This window comes from Clinocottus analis, unplaced genomic scaffold, assembly GCF_023055335.1.
Source record: "Clinocottus analis isolate CAN_PGR_092001 unplaced genomic scaffold, fCliAna1.0.p SCAF_4, whole genome shotgun sequence".
NCBI classification, from domain to species: Eukaryota; Metazoa; Chordata; class Actinopteri; order Perciformes; family Cottidae; genus Clinocottus; species Clinocottus analis.
In genome coordinates this window covers 24,091,925-24,115,547 of record NW_027176153.1, presented here as the reverse complement: position 1 = coordinate 24,115,547, position 23,623 = coordinate 24,091,925, and the positions used below count along the sequence as shown (strand labels likewise).

At 42.9% G+C, this 23,623-nt stretch overlaps 3 protein-coding genes across 3 annotated transcripts in view; 2 read left to right on the top strand and 1 right to left on the bottom strand.

Annotated features, from left to right (window-relative positions):
- Positions 1 to 6,413, bottom strand: part of fam120c (family with sequence similarity 120 member C) — a 21,723-nt gene extending 15,310 nt beyond the window's left edge. Inside the window, exons 1-5 of the mRNA XM_068597458.1 lie at positions 4,708 to 6,413; positions 2,566 to 2,812; positions 2,357 to 2,439; positions 980 to 1,108; positions 25 to 127 (exon numbers count right to left, since the gene is read on the bottom strand). Of these exons, the coding sequence (XP_068453559.1) occupies positions 25 to 127; positions 980 to 1,108; positions 2,357 to 2,439; positions 2,566 to 2,812; positions 4,708 to 5,223 (1,078 nt within the window). The 5' untranslated portion in view covers positions 5,224 to 6,413. The remainder of the gene's footprint in view (positions 1 to 24; positions 128 to 979; positions 1,109 to 2,356; positions 2,440 to 2,565; positions 2,813 to 4,707) is intronic.
- Positions 6,414 to 6,462: 49 nt separating this feature from the next.
- On the top strand, positions 6,463 to 12,299 carry LOC137800315 (isocitrate dehydrogenase [NAD] subunit gamma, mitochondrial-like). Its single transcript, XM_068597460.1, has 12 exons — positions 6,463 to 7,044; positions 8,422 to 8,469; positions 8,764 to 8,769; positions 8,973 to 9,070; positions 9,186 to 9,301; positions 9,488 to 9,548; positions 10,001 to 10,133; positions 10,215 to 10,348; positions 10,448 to 10,550; positions 10,653 to 10,799; positions 11,575 to 11,730; positions 11,843 to 12,299. The coding sequence occupies exons 1-12, from the start codon at positions 6,889 to 6,891 to the stop codon at positions 11,942 to 11,944; spliced, it is 1,260 nt and encodes a 419-aa protein (XP_068453561.1). The 5' UTR covers positions 6,463 to 6,888; the 3' UTR covers positions 11,945 to 12,299.
- A 931-nt stretch (positions 12,300 to 13,230) lies between these two features.
- LOC137800312 (vasopressin V2 receptor-like) lies at positions 13,231 to 20,934 on the top strand. Its single transcript, XM_068597459.1, has 7 exons — positions 13,231 to 13,860; positions 16,291 to 16,565; positions 16,677 to 16,922; positions 17,952 to 18,098; positions 18,198 to 18,480; positions 19,444 to 19,635; positions 20,404 to 20,934. The coding sequence occupies exons 2-7, from the start codon at positions 16,296 to 16,298 to the stop codon at positions 20,586 to 20,588; spliced, it is 1,323 nt and encodes a 440-aa protein (XP_068453560.1). The 5' UTR covers positions 13,231 to 13,860; positions 16,291 to 16,295; the 3' UTR covers positions 20,589 to 20,934.
- The last annotated feature ends 2,689 nt before the right edge of the window (positions 20,935 to 23,623 follow it).

Genomic DNA, 23,623 nt, shown 5'->3' with positions numbered 1-23,623 from the left:
CCTGTGGACTTCTTTACGACTCACAGATGAAGGAGGAGGGCCCCATGCTGGGCGAACGAGGTTTGGAGGCCGCAGAGAAATACTCCACAGCTTTCTTGAATCGCTCCACTTTGTCCTCCATGCGAGACTAGAAAGGAAGGAAGGAAGGAAAGGAAAGGAAAGCATCATGTTGACTGAGCTGGACTAAAACTCTGGAAAGGCAAGCTGGGGGATGCACACATCTGTTGCTTAATTATTGTTAAAGATAAGGAGGTTTATGTGTATTTAAATTCAACAGACTCTACATAAAATAAAATAAATGTAATTAACAAAATGTTAATATCGCTTCTCGCCACTGGGGACTATTTTCACCAGCGGATGAATACACATTTAGTGGTCTGGGGAGTATTTCAAAATCTAAACTATAATTACTACCTCTTGGTTGAATGCTTTGGCAAAAACAGCGCCATAAATAAACGGGCTAAAGGACGTCCTGGGGTCGAAAATAACAGAATTGGGGAGGAAGTAAATGTATTTGGGACGACATTTGAAAGAAAAATACTAATTGAAAATATTTTCAAGCAGTCTTGTCAAATAAAAAAATTATATGTATATATATATATATATATATATATATATATATATATATATATATGTATATATATATATATATATATATATATATATATATATATATATATATATATATATATATATATATATATATGTATATATATATATATATATATATATATATATATATATATATATATATATATATCTGAAGTGCAGTGCAATGCTCTGTTGAACACTGATGTGTGAGGAAGTGCAGATGCTGACTCAGGGTCTTGTGATGAACTATTTAACCCTCAACAGTCCCGAATGTGCCGTCAGAAATTAAACATGTAAATCTTTTATAATCAATTCAAATTAACCCCGAATAAAGAAAGCAACAGAAACCATTCAGTAATTAGCATTGACAAGGTGGGACGTCGCTCACCTGTGACTGTTTGAAGACGTCTCTGGCGATGACGTCCAGGTTTCCCAGGTCTTTGATGGAGGAGACGTACTCTGAGACGGCCTTGATCACCACCTCACAGGGCGGCAGCACCAACTGGTGAGCTCGCACCTTAGAGAGGAACAGTACGAAGGTTTTAATCCACATATACCTGGTTGGGTGGTGAGACACACCGGGAGAGAGGTGAGGACATTTAACTGTGTTACTTATTGTATTTAACAGACGCAAACAAAGAATGTACCTCTTGTTCTGCTTTATCGGGTTTTTAAAAAAGCATTAAGGCCGAAACATTGAACTGTCTGGCATCAAAGCTGATGGTCTGTTATAGACTTTGGCATCGTTCCATCAATGAAGATCATAACAGTACAGATGGCACATCTGCTAAATTATATGTTATGTTTTTGCAATTTAAATCACGCCTTCAAACCAGACAAAATCCTTCAAATGTTTAATATATTTCAAGTTGTTAATAGTGAGTTGGAAGTGAATTGAAGAGCTAACATTCAGAAGATGCCTTCACTGTCTCGCCAAATAAACTGCATCAGATTCTGCTCGTCTGGCTCACAGCCGAGTTAAACATTTAAATCATCTTTGATTTGCCTCAGTGGATGCAGACCATCACTCATAATCTGTGAATTATATGAATGGACCGACGCTTAAGAATTGAAATACTCAGCGCTGACGATGTTTTTCTTTCTTTTTAACTGACACATCTGTCACGTTCTATCAAACTGGAAAAAAAATGATTGCAATACTGGCGTCATTGTAGAGCAAAAACACACAACAAGGTTTACAGATGTATGTACACAACAAATGGGAGGCGAGGAATGAAAAGGAAAGGAGTGAAGTGGTGTTTTTTTCTGCACAATGCAATGTTTTCTTAAAAAACAAACATCCCACGCAAGTCTGTTTTCACACTTGTACCACAAAGTCATAGTTTTGTCAATTTTAGAACACAGCGAGCATAAACAGTTTCCTTTACCACGTATCAAACGGCCTAAATAGTGCAACGTTTACACTTCACACTAGTTTCCTGTTTGCAGACAAAGTAAAAAAAATATGTTGTGAAGACAAAAATATAAATAACTTAAGTGTTAATAATAGTCGACTTTATGCCCCTAAACCACTGAAATATTTAATTGTGAGAGACAGCATGGCTATTCTCTTAAATTAAGAATAAACCTATAAAATACAAATTAGAAATACAAACCAGCTCTAAGTTTAACTTCTAGTTTATTTGATGTTGTAGTAAATCGGACCTCATGTCACTATTTGATAATTATAGAGTATTGTGTGATGCTTAGAGACAATATTCTCTGAGTGAGCTGAGGGTTGCAGAGGACTTTGGACTTCTGGTACCTTGAGAGAAGCGAGTGGGTGTTCTGGTCCCAGCAGACTCCAGTGGAAGGCAGCCAGGTCTTCATCAGGCAGAATATGATTTCCTGAGAGACAGAAACTCTTTTCAAATGTTTGCTGGGTCAATGAACATGAACAACAGCCACAGCTTACGAGCAGGTGTGTGTTTGTGCGTTCTTGTGTGTGTGTGTGTGTGTGTGCGCGCTCCTTACCCAGAAGAGCAGCGAAGCAGGGCAGGTGCTGTGTCTTCAGCCCGAGCTGCCTGGCGGCCTCAGACAGCAGGTACTGGTGTGTGGTCAGGTTCTTGCCGTTCCAGCTCAGCTTGAGCGCGTGCGATGAGAAGTAGGCGGGTACGTTGCAGAGGGCGAATTCAGAATCCTGAGCGATCAGGCCGGCGAACCCAAAGTCCCTGTAGAGAGACAGCACTTCCTGGTGGTGGTCCTCCAAAGTCTGCACAACCTGTGGATGCAGAGCGGACAAACTCAGTCTGCTGCATCGGACAAAAAACTGACTCCAATTGGAGTTTGACAGTTTATATCCTTAAAGGAGCAACCTGGTTTGTCTTGTATGAGACAATGCATTCGCTAGAAGCCATTTTTTAACCAAAAATGCCCAATTGTACATATTCAGCTTCTCCTATGAGAGGATTTTGAGCTCTCAACTTTACTGAATATTTATGCTTTTTGGACTGTTGCTCGGACAAAACATGTAATGTGAAGACATCCCTTATGTATAACCTCATAAAATAAGAATAGCATCCCTAACAGAGACAATATTTACTCAAGATGGACTGACATCTGTGAAACTGATCAGCTAGCTTGCGGTTAGTGGAGTATACTCAATTTATGATGAGGACGGAGGTCACGGACGGAGTTGACACTTTGAATGCCGATGCAATACTAAAGCATCACAGCCATCGCAAAAACATCTGTGGTATATGTGTGCCGCACCAATCGGTTCCAAAACCACTAATGATGATGCAGATACCTGGACCTCAGGCTACAGTATTGCTTAAAGAGCAGGAACGCTTCATGCCAGAATTCATATGTTTATCTTGTGAAACAACATCTGTGTTAATCAGTGTGAAAACGAAATTATTACACTCAATAATGAGCTGATAATCAAATCTATCTTCAAACAAATGCAACATGAGGCAGTGATGGCCATGATGAGGAAACTCACATCTTGTTCATCTTAATATTTCTTGTGTCAATAATAAAACTTAAACTAATCACCAGTGTTAACCAGAATAATATATGAGTCATTATTCCAAATAGACAGACTAGAAATCTATGCAGCACATGTAAAGTCGAGGACAAGAAATATTAATAGAAAAGAATAGCAATGACTAAAGTAAACATTTAATTCAGGCAGAGATGAGATACTCGGAAGTTGTAGGAATAGGACAGTTTCTCGGAATACAAGCAGGAAAAACAATAAAGTACAGATGGGAACTGTGAGTAATGATGCTGTGCACACACGAATCATCCGAACATATTCTCCTGTAATATGGGTGGGGTTTTCGATTCTCTATCCTCTCTCGATACACTATGACGGTGTGTTTTAATGCTACCATGTAAGCAGATGGGAGATCAAAAGCAAAGAGACAGCTCAGTAAAGTTAAAAGTAAGGAACCGTGAAAGGCAATCAGCAGTTATGCTGCGTTTATGGCAGGCCTTGAACATAACATTACCAGTCAGATTTACTTTAAAAAATAATAATGTTAAGCTATGCTTTGCACTACATTAGGGGAGTGAAGAAAATATAGCACACACAGCTACTGTCACTTATTTATAAGCAAAGCCAATAGGTTTGATGCACACATAATATTCTCAATTACAACTATCTGAAATGCACAAGATAAAATCATTACAAATGGTACCACTGACAGACAATGGGGACCTACAGTCTCTCCACTCTGCAGTTCAATGGGTTCATGTTATGTAATATATAGGCTAGCTAGACTGGGTCATGTTGCACCAATGCACAGATTTGTTTCGCCAGTCGCTGCTGCTTCATCTATGCACTGGATACTTTCCTCCACCCAGTAGACACATATACATCCATGATGGCAGAAAATAACTACATCACACATCTACGCTTTGCTGGCTGACAGCAAATGCAAAAGACTCTGTTTGATTAGTATGCATGTGATCAATTCAGTGGTTAGGGTAGTTGCACTTGCTCCCCAACTGGAAGGAGTTAAAAAAAAAAAAAAGAGGCGCTGGATGATGTAAGCTAACCAATGGGCGTGCAACGAGAAGGAGCAAGTGTTAAATGAACAGCACGCCATATGTATGACCACAATAAAACAACTCAACACAACACACTGCCGTGATCACACATTTGCTCACCCGCACTCGGAAGCGGAACATGGCCAGGCGGACGCAGTGGCTGAGGCAGGCCGGGGGCAGGAACCATGCTCGGGGAGGCGGGGTGGCCTTGCTGCCGACGTGGTTGACTATCAGCTGCGCCGTCTGCCGCTGGCCCTGCGCTCGCCGCGCCCACTCGGGCCAGCGCTCCTTCCCCAGCGTGCCGTTGAAAACCACGACCAGCTCCAGGCCACCCTGGTACAGGCAGGCCTGTGACAGGGCGGCCAGGTAGCCCAGCATGGCGTTCCACTCGCCCCCGCACACCCAGTCCGTCTGGTAGCCGCCGTAGAGGCGTTGCAGGCCGGAGTCGGCGTCGATTAGGATCCTGGCGGGCGGGGGCGGGGGAGGCATGGGCCCGGGGTGATGTGGGTGGTGGTGTGGGTGATGGTGGTGAGGGGGCTGGCGGGCCGCGGTACGGGCAAGCTTCAGGAGGTCCACCGGGACCGCGGCCCCGGGACACCGCTTCTCTAAATACTCTTGAAAACCCTGCACTCCCATGACGGTGTTGTTGAGCCGGTGCGTCTGGCCGGGAGCGGGCTCTGAATACGTTCTGTACGCCGTGTTTGTAATGTGATGTGGGACGAGACCGGAGCTAGCTATGCACTTTAGGCAAGCTAACTGGTCTCCGATGTAGTGACTAACTGTACTTTAGTTAACCCTGCAAAAACAAATCTGTCACCCAGACGAGTGAAATGAGCCACCGTGCACTTGTGTACACGTGTGTCGGCAATCGTTATTCTACTTATTCCGTGATATTGAAATGCCAATTTTCTCAGTTTTCTGCGTGGGTGCTCAGTTTAGTGTCCATCCCTGTGGATTTTTGGTGAGATGCCAGCAAGGCCAGTGTAGCTACCTACAGCCAGAAAAAGTTCAACACATTTCCTGCTCCCATAATTTGGCCTTAACATAACCAGCTTCAAACAGGTAGTTGCAAATAACGGAAATGCAGCACGGTGGTTGGATTTAGATGAAAAATGCCAATAAAAGAATTATCCTGCTGATTTGTGCACATGAAAAAAGATGCAACACTGCGCATTAGTTAACGTTAGCAACCCACAGGCTGGATGGCCAGTTCGCGGACATGATGTTGAACCGAGCAGCTTGCAAAATGGTTATTTTTCAGTGTGACAGCTAAAATATTTGACATTTATTCTGCACGATCTCAGGCAAATTTCCGCACATTTGTAGTGGTAGCTCGCTGGCTCGCGGGTTTTCAGAATACTAATTTAAACAAACTAACAAGCTGTGTCCCTGTCTGACTGGCTAGCTGTACTAACATTTGCTAGCTGTGTGGTTAGCTGTTAGCTGCTGGCAGGGTCCCCGGCGTGATTTGACGCGTCAACTCCCGAAGACAAGTCCGGGGCGGACACGACGCGGAATGAGATGGATGTTTGACGAAATAAAAGAAAAGTAACTAAAAGAAAAGAAAAATAAAAGCCCGATGGTGCCTCCCTCGCTTTCTTCCACACTCACGGCTTCATGTTGCAGAGGGGAACATTACTTCCAAGCGACATCAGCCATCTTGCGACTTCCTCGCGGCCCAGTGGAGTGGGAGGGAAGGCGGAGAGAGTGCAGGGAGGAGGCGCGACCGCGGGGTATGCTGGGAAACGTAGTCTAATCCGTGTAGCACGTCCAACTAGGACAGGTGTGGCGGGGAACAGAAAAACACTACAACTACCAGAATGAGGATACCGACGGTTGGCTGAAGATAAAAAAGCCGGAGAGTAGAATTTCTCCAAGTGGCCCACAACTGATTCAAGAACTAACGCCTTTATTTTTCAGTTACCCGTCTGATTCTGCTCGTATTGCCTCTTCCACATCAACATGGAGCGTTAGCGTTAAATAATCCTAATACAAGGCGATCGAACTGCTATCGTGCTCGGCCAACATTGGGCCTATACTGAATACTAAATGCAGCAGTGGAAGTATGAGCAATGGCGACCAGTCAATTAAAAAATATACAACTTTAGCTACTGGGGGAGAAATGACTGAGTGGTGTAACAGGTAGAATGGCGATGTCCCGACAGTTCATGTTGAAACTTGTGTGTTTTTGTCGCCTCCCGGTGGCTCAGCACAGTGCTTTCGGACGAAGAAAAGTGCCACGAAAAAAATGGGGGAACTAACTAACTAGGCCACCGGGCCCTTGTGCGTGTGTGTGTACGTATGCGTGAGAGAGCGCGCGCGAGAGAGCTTAACTGTGAGCGCGCAGCACGCCCCCGTGTCCTCCATCCATCCCCGGGGAGAGTGAACATGATGGCCCGGTCAGTGTGCTTCCTCTCCGGAACACTGAAGCTCGTACTCAACAACCGGTTAACCAGGGTAGGAGCGGTCTCTGAGGTTACCAGCAGATAGTCAACCGAACTGTTAACCATACTCTCTGTTTGTTTATTTTATTTTTTATCAAATACATCCGTAGTCGTTTACCGCTGCTAGTTAGTTTGGTGAGCGTAGCTAAGCTGATTAACGGCTGGTTAGCTTCCTGAGAGAGCTCGGTTAATGTCGCTGTCCTTTCAGCACCACTCTGTCAACTTATTGTGAACTGGAAGTTCCCGAAGACTGAGGGAAAATGTACTTATACTTGTGTTGTATTCCTCTTTTTTCCTGCCAAGCGATTAAAACCTGTAAACGCATACTTACACTGCTTCCTGCAGGTCATCAATTATTCAACAGGTATGCCATCCACCGGTGGTGGATGAAGTATTCAGGGCTTTTACTTAAGTAAAATTAGCAATACCAAAGTTTACAAATACTTTATTACAAGTTGAAACCCAGCATTCATAATATTATCTAGCCATCACATTGTGTGGACATCACAATGGCATTGAATTCCTAGCACATATGCACAAAAAGAAAACCAGGTGCACTGTTTTGAGTGTATATAGCTGAATGCTAATTTCTAACACCTGTCCACAGGAGGCTTTAAAAATATAATTAAAAAAATACAGTATATACATAATAATATTAGCATCAGAATGGACGTTAAGTACAAACATTACAAGCCTACCCAATATGCATAATGGCTTATTTTAGGATAATATATACTAATTATATCACTAGATTATAATGAGGCATGCATTACTGTGTTCATCACTACATTTGCAGATACAGAAGGCGAAAATGTCAAATACTTTGTATACTGCTGGGTGATAATTTATAATAATACATGATACTTGATTCGTTGAGGATACCTTGAATCTGAACATGCAAAGTAGTTTATTATGGCTGAAGTATAAAGTAGCATGACACAGAAATACTGTAAAGTGCATGCCTCAAAGTGCAGGACTCAAATTTTATAACACTTTTAAAAATACATAACATGCATTTGCTGTAGGTAAAACGTTTAAATTAGCCTATTACAGGATCAGATAAACAGTGTTTACAGGAGCGACTTATGCCATTTTACAGACATACCAACAACAACCTAAGTACATTTGTGATGCTTGTTGCGTGCTACCAATACATTCCTTTAATTAGATTCAACTTTATTCGATTAGATTCAACTTCAGTGTCATTGCACAGAGTGTGACACGACAAAATGCAGTTTACCATCCAGCCAGAACTGCAAAAAGCATTAAAGCAGAGAGTAATGTACATATGAATGTTGAATAAATAACAATAAACAGTAAAGGGTTGATAGATAATACCACGGATGTGTCATCTTCTCTGCAAATAACCACATTTTCTCTGATTTCTCAGGTTTATGGTGCAGCTACATGCAATCAGAGACACAAGTCCACTTACACTGTGAGTTGTTCAGGATACACAAATGCATTAAAAAAAGGAGCTCAAGCGACACACACCCTGTTCACCTTACGACCTGCCAAACCTGATCACCCCACCGCCGCCTTGAGGGATTCAACGTGTCTTTACCGCACGTCCACAGCAGTACCAACATTGTTTTGTCCCATCAGTGTGCTTGTCATGTCACCAGGAAGCTGATGGTCACCTTGTGTCTCCCCCCTCCTCCTTTGTCCTATTAACCTCCCTGTTTTCTCTCCTCTGATCTGAATCCCTCCCTCCTCAATCCACCCACATCAGGCCATAGTGAGTATGGCTGCTTACGACACACACACACACACGGACGTGTAGCATACGTCTTATTAAAACTCATCAGAATTGCTAAAGGATTAGCTCGTGTCTTTGTAATAGTGTAGAGTCTTCTTAGTGGTTTTGTACAGGATGCATCTGCAGGGTTGTGTAGGGAGGAGTTGGCATTTATATATGTGTTTATGTTGCGTGCGTTACAGCCTCCACCGGCGCGGTATGGAGGCCGGCACACCGTGACTCTGATTCCCGGTGATGGCATCGGACCAGAGCTGGCCAACCACGTGTCTGAACTATTCCGGTGAGAATTCACACAAACGTCAAGCGTTTGAATTAAGTCAGCGACAAGACTCTCACTGTTCTGTCACCGCATGACTCAGCGCCGCGATACGAAAGTGATTTCCATCTGTCGTCAGGTTCTGCTGCGTGCCAGTGGACTTTGAGGTGGTCAACGTGGATTCATCCATGGACTCTGAAGATGACATCGATAATGCCATAATGGCTATCAGACGCAACGGGGTTGCACTAAAAGGTTAGTGCTTGATACGAAACAGCAGAAAAGCAGAAGCAGAAAAGTGGATGTCGTGAGTGATCTTTGCAAATAAAACGTCTTTGATGTGTAGAGTCTTGGCCAATCAGCAGCGTCTACGTCTCCCTCCAACTTTTCATTTTTATTTTAGAGGTCATTATTAAGATGTAACTTTGTTTGTTCATCCAGGTAACATTGAGACCAACCACAACCTACCACCATCCTACAAATCTAGGAACAACCTGCTCCGGTAAGAAAGAAAGAAAGAAAGAAAGAAAGAAAGAATGGATGGATGGATGGATGGATGGATGGATGGATGGATGGATGGATGGATGGATGGATGGATATGGATGGATGGATGGATGGATGGATGGATGGATGGATGGATGGATATGGATGGATGGATATGGATGGATGGATGGATGGATGGATGGATGGATGCTTTATTAATCCCTAAGGGGAATTTTGTTGTCAGAGTAGCGCCCAACACTACACGCACAAAATAAAATATAAAAACAGGGATGAAAGATATATACAATATATATATATATGGATCCATCCATCCATATGCATAATAGAATACAAATAACTGCAGTGTGTATTAAGGAAGTTACATTAAATTAAATGTAAACAGATTATTTTTCTCTATCCATCTCATTCATCCTCCTCGTTTGCTCTCTTCCCCTCATCCTCTCTTCGCAGCACCACTCTGGATCTGTATGCCAACGTGATGCACTGCCAGTCTCTGCCAGGAGTGCGGACGCGCCACAAGGGCATCGACGTCATGATCATCCGGGAGAACACGGAGGGAGAGTACAGCAGCCTGGAGCACGAGGTGTGTTGTTGTTGTTGCTGAAATACACACATCCCAACCAACCCGGGCTTCATGCATCTCTTCCTCTGCGTCTCCCTGCAGAATGTACCGGGCGTTGTTGAGTGTCTGAAGATCATCACCAAGACCAAATCTCTGCGCATCGCCGACTACGCGTTCAGAACTGCTCGAGCCAAAGGACGCCGACGAGTCACCGCTGTCCACAAAGCTAATATCATGTCGGTTTGTCACGGCTCGAGGGCTCCGACTCCGCCCGTTTGTGTTCATCTTTCTCTATAAAACACGTAACCCGTCTCAATGTGTGTTTGTCGGGGCAGGAAGTTGGGCGACGGCCTCTTCCTGGAGTGCTGTAAAGAGGTTGCGAGCGGTTACCCCGAAATCACCTTCGACAGCATGATCGTGGACAACACCACCATGCAGGTAGCTCCGGCGTCTCTACCCGCTGTCATACGCAGCGTTTATATCATCACCCATCACCGATAATGTTTGATGTGTGTGTGTGTGTGTGTGTGTGTGTGTTAGCTGGTTTCCAAGCCCCAGCAGTTTGATGTGATGGTCATGCCCAACCTGTACGGCAACGTGGTGAGCAACGTGTGCGCCGGGCTCGTCGGTGGAGCCGGCCTGGTGCCCGGAGCGAACTACGGCGAGGACTACGCCGTGTTTGAGACGGTGAGAGGATCCACGCTGCTGGGCTACGAGGGCGTTAAACACACACACACACACACACACACACACACACACACACACGTGTTGAATGGTTAAACATCCAGCAGAAACAGAGCATCTCACTAGCACTCATTTGAAGTTGTGTTTATGGCCACCTGCAGAATATAAGTCAATATTCTCTCTCCTTTAAGTCCTGTTTTGGTTTCCACCAACTCCTGAGAGGAATATCTGGCTTTTTAGCTGCTAAATGCTCCACTGTGTCCCAGGACAACCGGACAGCTCCAGTCCCGCCTGTCATTATATCTTACCCAGATACAAAAGATATGTTTTTCTGATTGGCTATTCGTGTCGCCCATTTCTTGTTTTTGATTGGCACCTCACGGCAGACCTCCAGGGGATTCGGGGGAGACGTGCTTGATTCCTCCGTGGTGAGGGCAGCGCGACGAGGTCTTGTTAGCGCGCTGCGGCACATTAAATAGCCTGGAGATTTTTTTCAGCGTGAGAAATACGATCTGTGGCGGGAGGGCGGGACTTAAGACCGAAATGATTGACAGTCGCGCTCAATGCGTGACACTTGAGAGCCCTGGTGTCCACCAGCTCCTACTATGTCTGTCTGTAATGTGGTACTGGGCAGGTAGTGTACAATAGTGTACAATCGCTGCAGCTGGAAACGACTCAATGAGGTGAAAAAGAACCAACCGAAGTACAATTTTGAATAATCAGATGTTTAAAGCTGCTACATCCGTACGCGTTATTCCATCTATTGTTCTACGTGCAGGGCACCAGGCACACCGGGAAGAGCCTCGCGAACAGCAACACGGCCAACCCCACGGCCATGCTGCTGGCCTCCTGCCTGCTGCTGGACCACCTGAAGCTGCACGCCTACGCCAGCATGATCCGCAGAGCCATCCTCTCCACCGTCTCCGAGACGCGGGTACGACTGCGTCACACACACACGTCACACACACACGTCCACATGTTACCGAAACAACAGAGAACATGCTCACATTGTCTCCCCCCCCCCCGCCCTCCTCTTCGACCTCCAGCTGCACACCGCCGACCTGGGAGGCAGAGGCTCCACCTCAGACGTGGTCCAGTCCATCATGGACGCCGTTCAGAGCACCGGGCCTCAGACGATGAGCGTCTAGAACAAACGCACATGAACGTGTGAATCCTGTAATAGCGTGCCTCTCGTTAGTCGTCCTTCTATGCAATGTCACGTTCACAATAAGTTTCTGGATCCTAATGCTGACATGAAATGTAATGTTTTTTTATCTTGTTAGTTTCTTCTCACATTCATACTGTTCATCATACTGTTTACTGTTCACCAAACACACAAACCATTTCATGTTTTTAAGCTGGTTTCATGTATTAATTATCATTTTATTCTTCATGCATTTAACTTATTTTCAACAAACTACTGTGTGAAACTCCAGCGTCTTCCTACTGAATGTATTGGCCCTTCATAAAGTTAGTAAAGATAATAAAACCCATCTTCCCATAGTGTCTTTTCAGAATAATCTGTGCCAACACAAACACATATCAATGCGAGCAGCGTTGGCTCGTCTGGACCACACGGACGCCACGTCGTCTCGTTCCTGCTTTCACTTTGTTGTGAAATGTTTTCGGGTTCTTCGTTGGGCTTCACACAAGATCTCGAATGTGAAACTGATGAAATATTTATCCGTCAATTCTGGTTTGCATCTAACAATGAACAAATCACGCTGAGGTCACAGCCTCAGAAAGTGAATAACATCCATTTCAGGATGCAGCGAGTTCCTGAACGCCACACACGTCTGCACGGTGAGAACATTACAACTAATTATACAAATAGTTTACGGTCGGTTTATTTGGACATTTTATGGCATCTTAAGGAACAAAAACAACTTTAGCCCACTCTCAAAGGTCATCCTAAAGTGTTTCACTCCACTAAAACCTTACTATGATTTAAAATATGAGGATCTAAATTAATAAACACTCGCTCTCGTGCCACTCTTCCCTACAAGATGTCTCTCTCTCTCTTCTGCTGTGCAACATCACTCCTTCAGGCTGCGACAACTTGCACTGACTGTTTAGTTTAATCCTGTTTCCTAAATGTTCTTAATTTATATTTTAACGACCATTGGCGTTTATTGTAATTCAATCCAAATGGACTCTGTTAATCTGCTGCTGGGAACGACAACACAAAACACTTGTACTACTTGAGTAAAGCCCACCGATGGAGCTTTAATATCAATATCAAATATCAAAATATGAACAGAAACAGCTCCACCAGTCTTGTGCGAGTGTGTGTTCATGTTTCTGTGTGTGTGTGTGTGTGTGTGTGTTGAAGGTTGCTCAGCGGGCCCCTCGATAATTAGAAACTTCTCCCAATGAGGGCGCAACAGAGGAGGCGACAGATTACTGCAGAACGAGCTGGAATGCAGGAGAACGAGGAGGGGAGGACGGACCGGGGAGCAGGGGTGAGAAAAGGGCAACGCTGTTGTTGCTGCCTTCTCTCTTCTCTCCGTGAACAGACAACATATCATCTGTCACAACATCTGACGCCGTCTCTCCTCCCTGCTTCAAAAAAAAACACGCGTATGAGTTTAATGTTCCTCTGAAAAGGTCTTTGATCCTCCTGAGAGGCGAATGACAGAAAATCTAATTCGACCTGATGGTGCACGGACCTCGTGCGGCCTTCTGTCCTGCGCCGAACACGGATCAAAGTATCTGGCCGACAGCAACGTGGATTATATCTCGGCAATCAGCGGGGGAAATGACATTAATTCGGCGCCGCGGCCTGGGCGTCGTGTCCTTTGATCAACACACTCGAGAACCCTCCTCCTCATGTCGCTCCTGCTTTCACAGAGGCGAGGGAGCAGGGAGGGTTGTGGTAAAACGAGGAGGGAGGAAGGAGAAGGGAGGAGATGAGGAGACAGGAGTCAGCAGCGTTGCGTTGCCAGAGGTCAAACCTCGGAGCGAGAAGCGAGAGGGAAACACAGCATGGACGCGGTCATCGTGTGCAACGGCGGATCAGGTTGTCCTGGATGTTGCAGAAGCTTCACGGGACGCTGAGGACGAGGTGAGCGAGGCGTCTACGATTGTACTTCCTCCTCTTCTTCGTTTTCTGCAGAAAGGGGAATTAAAATTGGCGTATTGTTGCTTTTAATGAGTCTGTAAAGGCCTCAGGAGAAATGATGTGCACAAGAGCGGTGAAAGAAAATGAAAAGGGGGATTCATTTGAGCTTTTTGTTTTGGGGAAAGAAGAATAAATATTGATCAGCAGGTGTCCTGCGCTCTGATTGGATTAACGAGCCGAACGATGTCAACAAACTGAACTCAGCAGCGTCTGATATTATTATCATTATTATGATAATATTCAGCATTAAGAGCCTGATACTGTTTTATTCCTGTTAGATAACAGGAATAAAACAGTATCAGGCTCTTACCTTTACCTTTACCTAGGTAAAGGTAAAGTAAAGTAAAGGTAGAGTAAAGTAAAGTAAAGGTAAAGTAAAGGATGAGTAAAGTAAAGCTAGAGTAAAGTAAAGTAAAGGTAAAGTAAAGGATGAGTAAAGTAAAGGTAGAGTAAAGGTAAAGTAATGGTCACACTGCAAAAACATTTCTCAAAACATTTATTCAAATTTGTATTAATATTTTGAACTTTTCTTCAATCTTTGCTTTTTGGTGCAGAAATATTTGATGATTTAACATTTAATTAAACCTCAAACACTTTGTTTAAAATCAATCTGTGTGAAAAGTTAAGAGAGAAAAGTTGTTTTGGTGTAACTCAAACTCAAAGTCGTCTGAAACAACATGGAGTCCACGATGTGTATTTTTATGAATGAGTCACAAAAGCCAGTTAGGAATTACTGTTTTAATCTGCGTGTTTAATTTCATAATCTAATCCCATTGTCTCTCACGAAGTTACCACACAAATGCAGTTTCATTGTATGGTAACGTAATTATTTAGTCTTATCATATGTAACTGTAAACTGTACTGAAGAAAAGCACTTTAATTATTTGTCTTTGCTCTTTTTTTTGGTTTCGTTGTTTTTAAAAAAAAAAAAAAACCTTCCAGTCAATTTGTGTGTAACGTTAATCTCTGTAGATTAGTCAAACAACTGTGTTCTTATTAAAGCACGTTTAATCTCAGTTAATAGTCCTGCATGAGGGGCCCTCTCTGCATGCCTCTGTGTGTGTGTGTGTGTGTGTGTGTGTGTGTGTGTGTGTGTGTGTGTGTGTGTGTGTGTGTGTTGAACTGTAACAGTGCTGCTGTGTTTCACCTCATTGTATTAAAATGAATGTGGTTGTGCACGCTTGACCCCTCTTAAACTCTGTGTGTGTGTGTGTGTGTGTGTGTGTGTGTGTGTGTGTGTGTGTGTGTGTGTGTGTGTGTGTGTGTGTGTGTGTGTGTTTATGGGATGTTGCGGAGGTCAGATAATGTCTGTTTGGCACCGTCTTTGACCACAAACAAGCCATAAACACACACAGAGTGAAGTGATTGTAAACAAGCTGTGAAGTGAAGCAGTGACGTCACAAAACATCCTGTGAGCGTTTCTGGCGATGCGTTCGAGGGCTTCACGGAAAAGACGGACATTTCTAATTGGCATTCAGTAATTGGGTGAACAATCACACAAGAGCTAAAGAGGCAGTGGTGGAAAGTGACAAAGTGCATTTACTCAGTGCAATTGAGAAGGAACTGAGTATTTACATTTATTGTAGATTTATAGAATTCAGTGGCACATTTTACTCGACTACATTTATCCGGTTACTTTAAAGATAAAAACAACATGTAATGTGCTTATAAAATTCATCACTAAATACTTTATTACTGGCTCGTGACCAGTCGGGGCTCCTGCTCGTGTTTCAGACGTCGGTGAGTTGTTTCATCAAATTAGAAAAAAGCCTGGAAAATAAATTATTTCTGGTAAGGGAGTTTTAATATGGAAGCCCATTTCCGACACAAAAAAAAGAAATTAGGACCCAAAAAAAAATCAGGATCTATAAAAAAAAAAAAATTTTTTTTTTTTTTCGTTTACAAAGTAGGAAAAAAAAACGACCAAAAACACTTTTTTCCGTTGAAGAAAATAAAAAAAAATTAGGACCCAAAAAAAAAAAAAAAAAATACTGAACTTTTTTTTTTTTTTTACAAATTAGGACCAAAAAAATGACCAAAAAAAAAAAACACTCAACTTTTTTTTTTTTTTTTTTTTTTGCCTTTTTTTTGTTGACTTGAAAAAAGGCAAATGGAAAAAAAGGCAATTTTTTTGTTTTTTGGTCCTCATTTTTTTTTTAATTTTTTTTTTTTGGTCCTAATTTATTTATTTTTTGGTCCTAATTTTTTTTTTTTTTTTGGGTGGCCTGAATGGGCTTCCATAATTTCCCCATATACTGGCATACTTAAAAGCAGAATGAGTCAAAGTGGGGCTCAACAAAGTGCACATCCTTCACTTTATTATATTTCTGGGTTTCTCTAGTCTCCTGTCTGACCTTCATCTCACCTCCTCAGCCAACATGTCGGTCTTCACGGTCACGGACTCGTACCCGTCCATCGGCGGGTCGGCGACCCCGGTGACCCCAGTGGTGACGAATGTCACAGCCCGGCAGCGCGACGCCCTGCTGGCGGCGGCCGAGGTCGTGTTGCTGGCGCTCGTCTTGGCGATGGCGCTGCTCGGCAACGGGCTGGTGCTCGTCGCGTTGTTGCGGCGGAGACGCCGCCGCAACCCGCTGCACCAGTTCATGCTCAACCTCTGTCTGGCCGACCTGGTGGTGGCGCTGTTCCAGGTGAGGGAGTCGCAATGTCCTCACACACACACACACACACACACACACACACACACACACACACACGCACCTGCAGCTCACCCCCTTCCTCCCCCTCCCCTTCCTCTCCAGGTGTTGCCCCAGCTGGTGTGGGACGTTCAGGGCCGCTTTCCCGGCCCGGACGTCCTGTGCCGCCTGGTGAAATACCTGCAGGTCCTCGGGATGTTCGGCTCCTCCTACATGATCGTGGCCATGACGCTGGACCGACACTACGCCATCTGCCGCCCCCTGCTGGCGCACCGCAGCAGCGCCACGCAGCGCTGCAACGGCTCCATCCTGCTGGCCTGGGGGCTGTCGCTGCTGCTCAGCCTGCCACAGGTACGGAGGCTGGGGGGAGGGAGGGGAGGGAGGGAGAGGGAGGGAGGGGAGGGAGGGGAGGAAAGGAAGGAGGGGAGGAGGGAGGGAGACAAGGGAGGGAGGGGAGGAAAGGAGGGAGGGGAGGAGGGAGGGAGACAAGGGAGGGATGGGAGGAAAGGAGGGAGGGGAGGAGGGAGGGAGACAAGGGAGGGAGGGGAGGAAAGGAGGGAGGGGACGAGGGAGGGAGACAAGGGAGGGAGCAGAAGAGGGAGGGAGAGGGAGGGAGAGAAGGGAGGGAGGGGAGGGAGACAAGGGAGGGAGGGGAAGAGGAAAGGAGGGAGGGAGAGGGAGGGAGAGAAGGGAGGGAGGGGAGGGAGACAAGGGAGGGAGGGAGGAGGGAGGGAAAGAGGAAAGGAGGGAGGGAGAGGGAGGGAGAGAAGGGAGGGAGGGAAGGAAGGAAGGAGGGAGACGAAGGTAGAGAGACAAAGATAGGGAGAAAGAAGAAGGGAGACAGAAGAAGATGATTTAAAAAATAAAAATTTGGTCACTTTTTTTGTCATATTTGTTGTCATACTTTTTTTTGTTGCATTTTTTTGTCATTTTTTTGTTTGTCATCTTTTTTTCATATTTTTTGTCACATTTTTTTTGTTTACTTTGTCATACTTTGTCATATTTTTTTTCGTCATACTCTTTTTTGTTTGTCATACTTTTTTGTTATACTTTTTGTCATACTTTTACTTTGTCATACTTTTTTTGTCATACTTTTTTGTCATACTTTTTGTCAAACTTTTTCTTTGTCATACTTTTTTTGTCATATTTTTTTTGTCATATGTTTATAAATAAGGTAGAGAGACAGATAGACAGACAGACGATCTTTAAGGATTCACATATTGATGGTTTGATTGCTGTGAAAATTTAATATTGAGATTGTCTTTCAGTATTAACCGGATATAAAGCGAGGAAGCTCAGTCTGTACCTGTGTGTGTGTGTGTGTGTGTGTGTGTGTGTGTGTGTGTGTGTGTGTGTGTGTGTGTGTGTCTGCCCCTCCAGGTTTTCATCTTCTCTCGATCAGAATTGGCTCCAGGAGTCTACGAGTGTTGGGGCCACTTTGCTGAGTCCTGGGGCCTCAAAGCCTACGTGACCTGGATGACCCTGGCCGTCTTCATCCTCCCCGTCCTCATCATCACCGTCTGCCAGGTAGAGAGCGACGGACCCGACCAGGATGGGAAATTATTTATGTCACGCTGGTGATTTTAATAAACATCAACATCAACTAATTGTCTCATTTCCACTCAGGTGCGAATCTTCAAGGAAATCCACAACAATCTGTACCTGAAGTCAGAGCGCCACCTGTCCCCCGGAGGAGGAGGAGGAGGAGGAGGAGGAGGAGGAAGAGGAGGAGGGGGCAGCAGAGGGAGGTGCAGTCTCTCCCTGTGTGTTTCACACCTCATGTTCAACAACCACGGGAGTGACACCAGGTTTGACCCTGGATCCATCTACCAGCACCTGCCCATGGGGCCCCTCAGGTCCAACATGGCGTCACATTGTGACGTTCACTCCCGCACCGCCGTCCACACAGGTGAGGTCCACACAGGTGAGGTCCACACAGGCTGCTGACGCTCAAGCAATTCCAGTGGTTCTCAAACTGTGGGGCGCGACCCTCTAGTGGGGCGCGGAGGTATTACAGGTGGGGCGCGGGGGGAGATTCTGTGGAAACCCATTTCCGCCACAAAAATATGTGTATATATGACCAAAAGAAAAAGAAAAACAATTATGTGTGTTAGCACGATAGCATTTAGCTAGAGAATGAAGAACTTTTTTTGTTATTTCTTCTTGTCATACTTTTTTTTGCCATACTTTTTTTGGTCCTATTTTTTTGTCATGCTTTTTTTTGGTCAAAATTTTGATTTTTTTGTCATACTTTTTTTTGTTATTTTTTTGTCAAACTTCTTTTGCTACTTTTTTTTGTCAGATTTTTTTTTTGCCATACTTTTTTTTGGCAAAATTATGATTTTTTGCCACTTTTTTTTGTCATACTTTTTAAAATGTTTTTGTCAAACTTTTTTTGCCACTTTTTTTTGTCATAATTTTTTTTCATACTTTTCTTTTTTTTTTTTTGCCAAACTTTTTTTGCCATACTTTTTTTTGTCAAAATTATGATTTTTTTTGGTCAAAATTTTGATTTTTTTTTTTGTTTGTTTTTTTTGTCAAACTTCTTTTGCCACTTTTTTTTGGTAAAATTATGGTTTTTTTTTTCCGTCATACTTTTTTTTGTCAGATGGAGCAATCTGGTTCACTTGAAAGGGATTTACATTTTCTTTAATCTATTCATTAAAAAGCACGGATGGAGGAGTCTCAACAAGTTGCACCATTTTGTTCCATGTTGTTGGGGCGGTGGAACATTTTGCTTCCTCAAAGTGGAGACAGAAACAGTTTGAGAACCTCTGGTCTTTTCTATTCTGCTGCGTCGGACGTTTGAACCATTTCTGTTCATGCGTCTGCATCTCATGTGGTCCGCTTCCCGCTTCCTGTTTCCCTGCAGCTGGTCTGCAGCCTGTTGTGGCGCCCCCTGCTGTCTGCTGCGCCCCGCCGGCCCGCGGCGGCGAGGTTTCAGCGGCCATGTCCAAGACGGTGAGGATGACGCTGGTCATCGTGCTCGTCTACTCGCTGTGCTGGGCCCCGTTCTTCAGCGTCCAGCTGTGGGCGGCCTGGGACCCCGACCCGCCTCTGAACGGTATCTTCTCCTTCTGAACATGTCGGTGTGTGTTGTGGGACGTTAGTGCGACTACGCTGCGTGTCAGAAGAGCGTTATGACATACAAAGTGTGTATTTGATGGAACTGAACAATGGAAAGTGATGCAGTTGTTGTATTAGTTACAACTTTTATTAAACGTTCCTCTTCAATAGAAAACACGCTCATTTTCTTTTGTCGTATTTTTTTTGTCACTTTTTTTGCCATATTTTTTTTGTCATGCCTTTTGTCACTTTTTTTGCCATACTTTTTTTTGTCATGCCTTTTTTTGTCACTTTTTTTGTCATATTTTCTTTGTCATACTTTTTTGTTGTTATAATTATGATTTTTTTGTCACTTTTTTTGTCCTATTTTTTTGTCGTACTTTTTTTTGTCATATTTTTTTGTCATACTTTTTTTTGTCATACTTTATTTTGCCATACTTTTTTGTTGTTGTCAAAATTATGATACTTTTTTTGTCATACGGTTTTTGTCTTTTTTTTCACACTTTTTTTGCTGTCATAATTATGATTTCTTTGGTCATAATTTTTTTAGTCATACTTTTTTGTCACAATTTTTTGTTGTCATAATTATGATTTTTTTGTTACTTTTTTTGTCACACTTTTTTTGTTATAATTATGATTTTTTTGTCACTTTTTCTTTGTGTTAGTTAGAACTTTGAAACTCATTGATTAAAGTTCCTCTTGAATGTAAAACATGTTCATGTGTGTGTGTGTGTGTTCATGTATGTGTGTTTGTGTGTGTGTGTAGATGCAGTGTTCACCTTGCTGATGCTGCTGGCCAGTCTGAACTCCTGCACCAACCCCTGGATCTACTCCACCTTCTCCAGCAGCGTTTCCCCGGAGCTCCGCCTGCTGCTGCTCTGTCGCGCTCACTCGCGGCGCCGGGGGTCGTTGCCCAACGACTCCACCGCCACACACACTTCCAACTCCTGAACAATTAACACACAATCAACACAGCCGGGCCACCGGGAGGACCTGCAGTTGATGACCAGCAGTGTTCTCACATCCTTTTCTTCTTGTTCTGGTGCGACGTCGCGCTGTGAGGATGAAATCCAGCTGCCAGCACCGCTAAAGTTCACTTATTCACAAGTTATATCTCATCTTAATACAACTTTACATTTTTAAACTTGTTTTTTTAGACAAATTAAAGAACCAAGTTAGAATGTGTGAGATATTGCTTTAGCCATTAGCTTCATTGGGTTTGGGCGCGCGGCTTCCAGGAAGCTAAGCTAAGCTAACCGGCTGCTCGCGGCAGTAAAACACGGCTAACGTCAAACTGTTCAAGTACAACAAAGTATTTTAAATGCAGCAATGCATTTTATCAAATGTAATTATCGTATAAGCAAGTGTTTAGGTGATTATTCCACACTTAAAAATGATTTAATATATTTTCTTCTATTTTTTTCTGACAGAAAATAAAACAATAAAAAGGTTTTAAAAAAAAAAGTTTATTCATTCATTCAACAGTCATAAAAACAATTCATATAAACACAAAAACAACTGCCACGACAAAAAAAAGAGAGAAAAAATAAAACATTTTACAAAAAAAAAAGTTATTGTTCACAAACGTGTGTTGTGGTTCTGTTTAAAAAAATAACCTGTGGAAAACACTTCACATATTTCCATGAAACCATTTCATTTCTAAGTCACTTTCCTCCGTTAAAAGCAAAACAACTAAAAGTTTAAGTTCATTTTTAAATCAGTGTAAATCCAACTTTAATGCATAACTATATTTCATACCCATAACGTAATGAGCTGCTGTTAATGAAGGGAAACAAATGCTAATTTCTCTCCTTCGTCCCTTCAGAGATGAACCTGTCCATGAACATGAAAATTAAATTCATGTCCGTCGAGAGGTGACACTTGGAGCAAGAGAAACGAGTCTCCCATTGGCACAAACTTTGTAATTAATTGGTTTGAAAAAGAAAAACGTCCATTTGTTCAGTAAAAATACCAAAACCTTCCAACAGGAAACCGTGGAGCATGCAGTGTAACGTACTTCCTGTTTGTGTTCCCACTTCAATGTAAAAAAGGTCATAAAAAAATAAAGTAGTGTTCCATTACATGAACATAAAAAGTTGTATCTTTCATTTGATTTCTTCAGATTATGAAGGATGAAGTTGGTCATATTCTATATTTTTGTTATCGTCAGCAAATCCAACGAAAACCCAAAAATATATTTCTTCCTCTTTCAATACTTTCTGGTTTCCTGCGTGTGTGAATCCTTAAAAACACGCTACACATACACATCATTCATTAAAAAAAAAAAGCTTAGTTATTTCCCCCAAACAGCTGGGCGGATGTAAATAAAATAGCACATTTGTTTGGGATTTTTTTCTTCTGCAAATGAAAAGAAATAAAATACATGAGCATCGATTGACAGACGATACAAGTGAGGATCAATTCATTGATTGTTTTTCTCTCTTTGTGGGATTGTTTGACAAAAACAAAGCTTCAGGATCTAAATCTTTAAATAAGTTTGTAGTGAAACAACAAAAAAGTTATAAACATCCTTAAAAATGATTATTTTGAAGTTGTAAACAAAATGTTTAGTAAAGTGAATGTGGTTGTATGAGGTACTTATATTAGTAAGTGTATTAATACAGTAGATGGTCCACCAGCTAAACTTATTCTAGATTATAGTTTAAGTTATGATTCATACAGACGGTTCTGATGGGGATCTGAAGGCATCACACAAGATAAAGATATATATTACTTTGTGTTATTGGAATAAAGATTCAACGGCTGCTGTTTCCCGTCAGAAAGAACCGTCTGGAAGCAAAAAGTTAAGCGTTCAAAATATTCTGAATACAGCGAACACTTCAGCAGGTTACTGTCTGAAACTCTGTTCATGCCGATCGCACTGGAGCACCTCATGCAGCCTCACTTCACAACATCCAAAACACCCATTTCAACATGTTCCACAAAGCAATATTTTAAAAAAAAAAGTGAAATCTTTTATACCAAATAGTGAATTATTCAAAACATTTTCCCTAAAATGAGAATACGTCCTTCCAGACTGAAGAGGCGCCTTCAGCCTGAACTCAAACTCCTCTACTGAACGTTTGCACTCAATGAATAATTATTGCTTTCAAACTAAAATCATTATGAATGTGATATGACGCGTTTGATGCTGCAGCGGCTCTGAAGTTAAAAACTAAAGAATTGAACTCTGGCTGCAGTTTAAACGTCTCTTTCCCTCCTTTCATTCAAACACATCACAACACTGGTTGTCAGATTGTCATGAAACATTAAGCTAAAATAGATTTGTTTAAAGAGCAAAGTTTTTTTATACAACTGTAAACTACAACGTGTTATTCCCTATAAAAAAAAATATTTAAAAACGCTATCAGGTACGCAAGTCCTATAACACAAAATTATGAAAATTTAGATTACCCCTCCCTCCCCCCTCCCTCCTCCTCCTCCGTCTGGTTCTTCATCAGCACGACGATGCGCGAGCTGTGTGTGTAATTGTGTGTTTTACTTCAACCAAAGCGCACACCTGTTTGTGTGCACCTTCCACTGAGTCCTACATTAGTTTAACTTCCTTACTTTACTACTTTTTTTTTTGCTTTGTGTGCATTCTGTCCACAGCTCGAGGTTAAAATGTCGCGACTCCCTCTGGCGATGAACTTCCTCTCAAATTTTTTTTATTTTTTTTAGCATGAATTGAAACAAAAACCTGGGAGTTTTGCACTGGATTTGCTGAATCTGCATTAATCTGAACGTGTCCGTTTATTTCCGGTGCAGCCCTTGAGAAGTGAAGCGCGTGTTGGACGTCGGCCGTGAGGGTGAATGTACATTTGTACCGTTTGAGCCTCAGCTGGACTCGAGGTCGTGTGTCTGAACCTTTACGGCCCTGAGAGTTAAGTCCTTGTTAGTTTACTGGATCTTACAGTCGTTCTGTCTGTTGTGCGTCTATCTGGTGTTTGTGTGTGTGTGTGTATGCACAACACACACATGGTGTG

Coding starts and splice junctions, on each gene's coding strand:
- LOC137800315 (XM_068597460.1), top strand. CDS start 6,889: ATGCGTGAGAGAGCGCGCGCGAGAGAGCTTAACTGTGAGCGCGCAGCA. Junction 9,549..10,000: donor TCTAGGAACAACCTGCTCCG/GTAAGAAAGAAA, acceptor CTCTCTTCGCAG/CACCACTCTGGATCTGTATG. Junction 11,731..11,842: donor CCACCGTCTCCGAGACGCGG/GTACGACTGCGT, acceptor TTCGACCTCCAG/CTGCACACCGCCGACCTGGG.
- LOC137800312 (XM_068597459.1), top strand. CDS start 16,296: ATGTCGGTCTTCACGGTCACGGACTCGTACCCGTCCATCGGCGGGTCG. Junction 16,923..17,951: donor TGCTGCTCAGCCTGCCACAG/GTACGGAGGCTG, acceptor CTGCCCCTCCAG/GTTTTCATCTTCTCTCGATC. Junction 18,099..18,197: donor TCATCATCACCGTCTGCCAG/GTAGAGAGCGAC, acceptor ATTTCCACTCAG/GTGCGAATCTTCAAGGAAAT.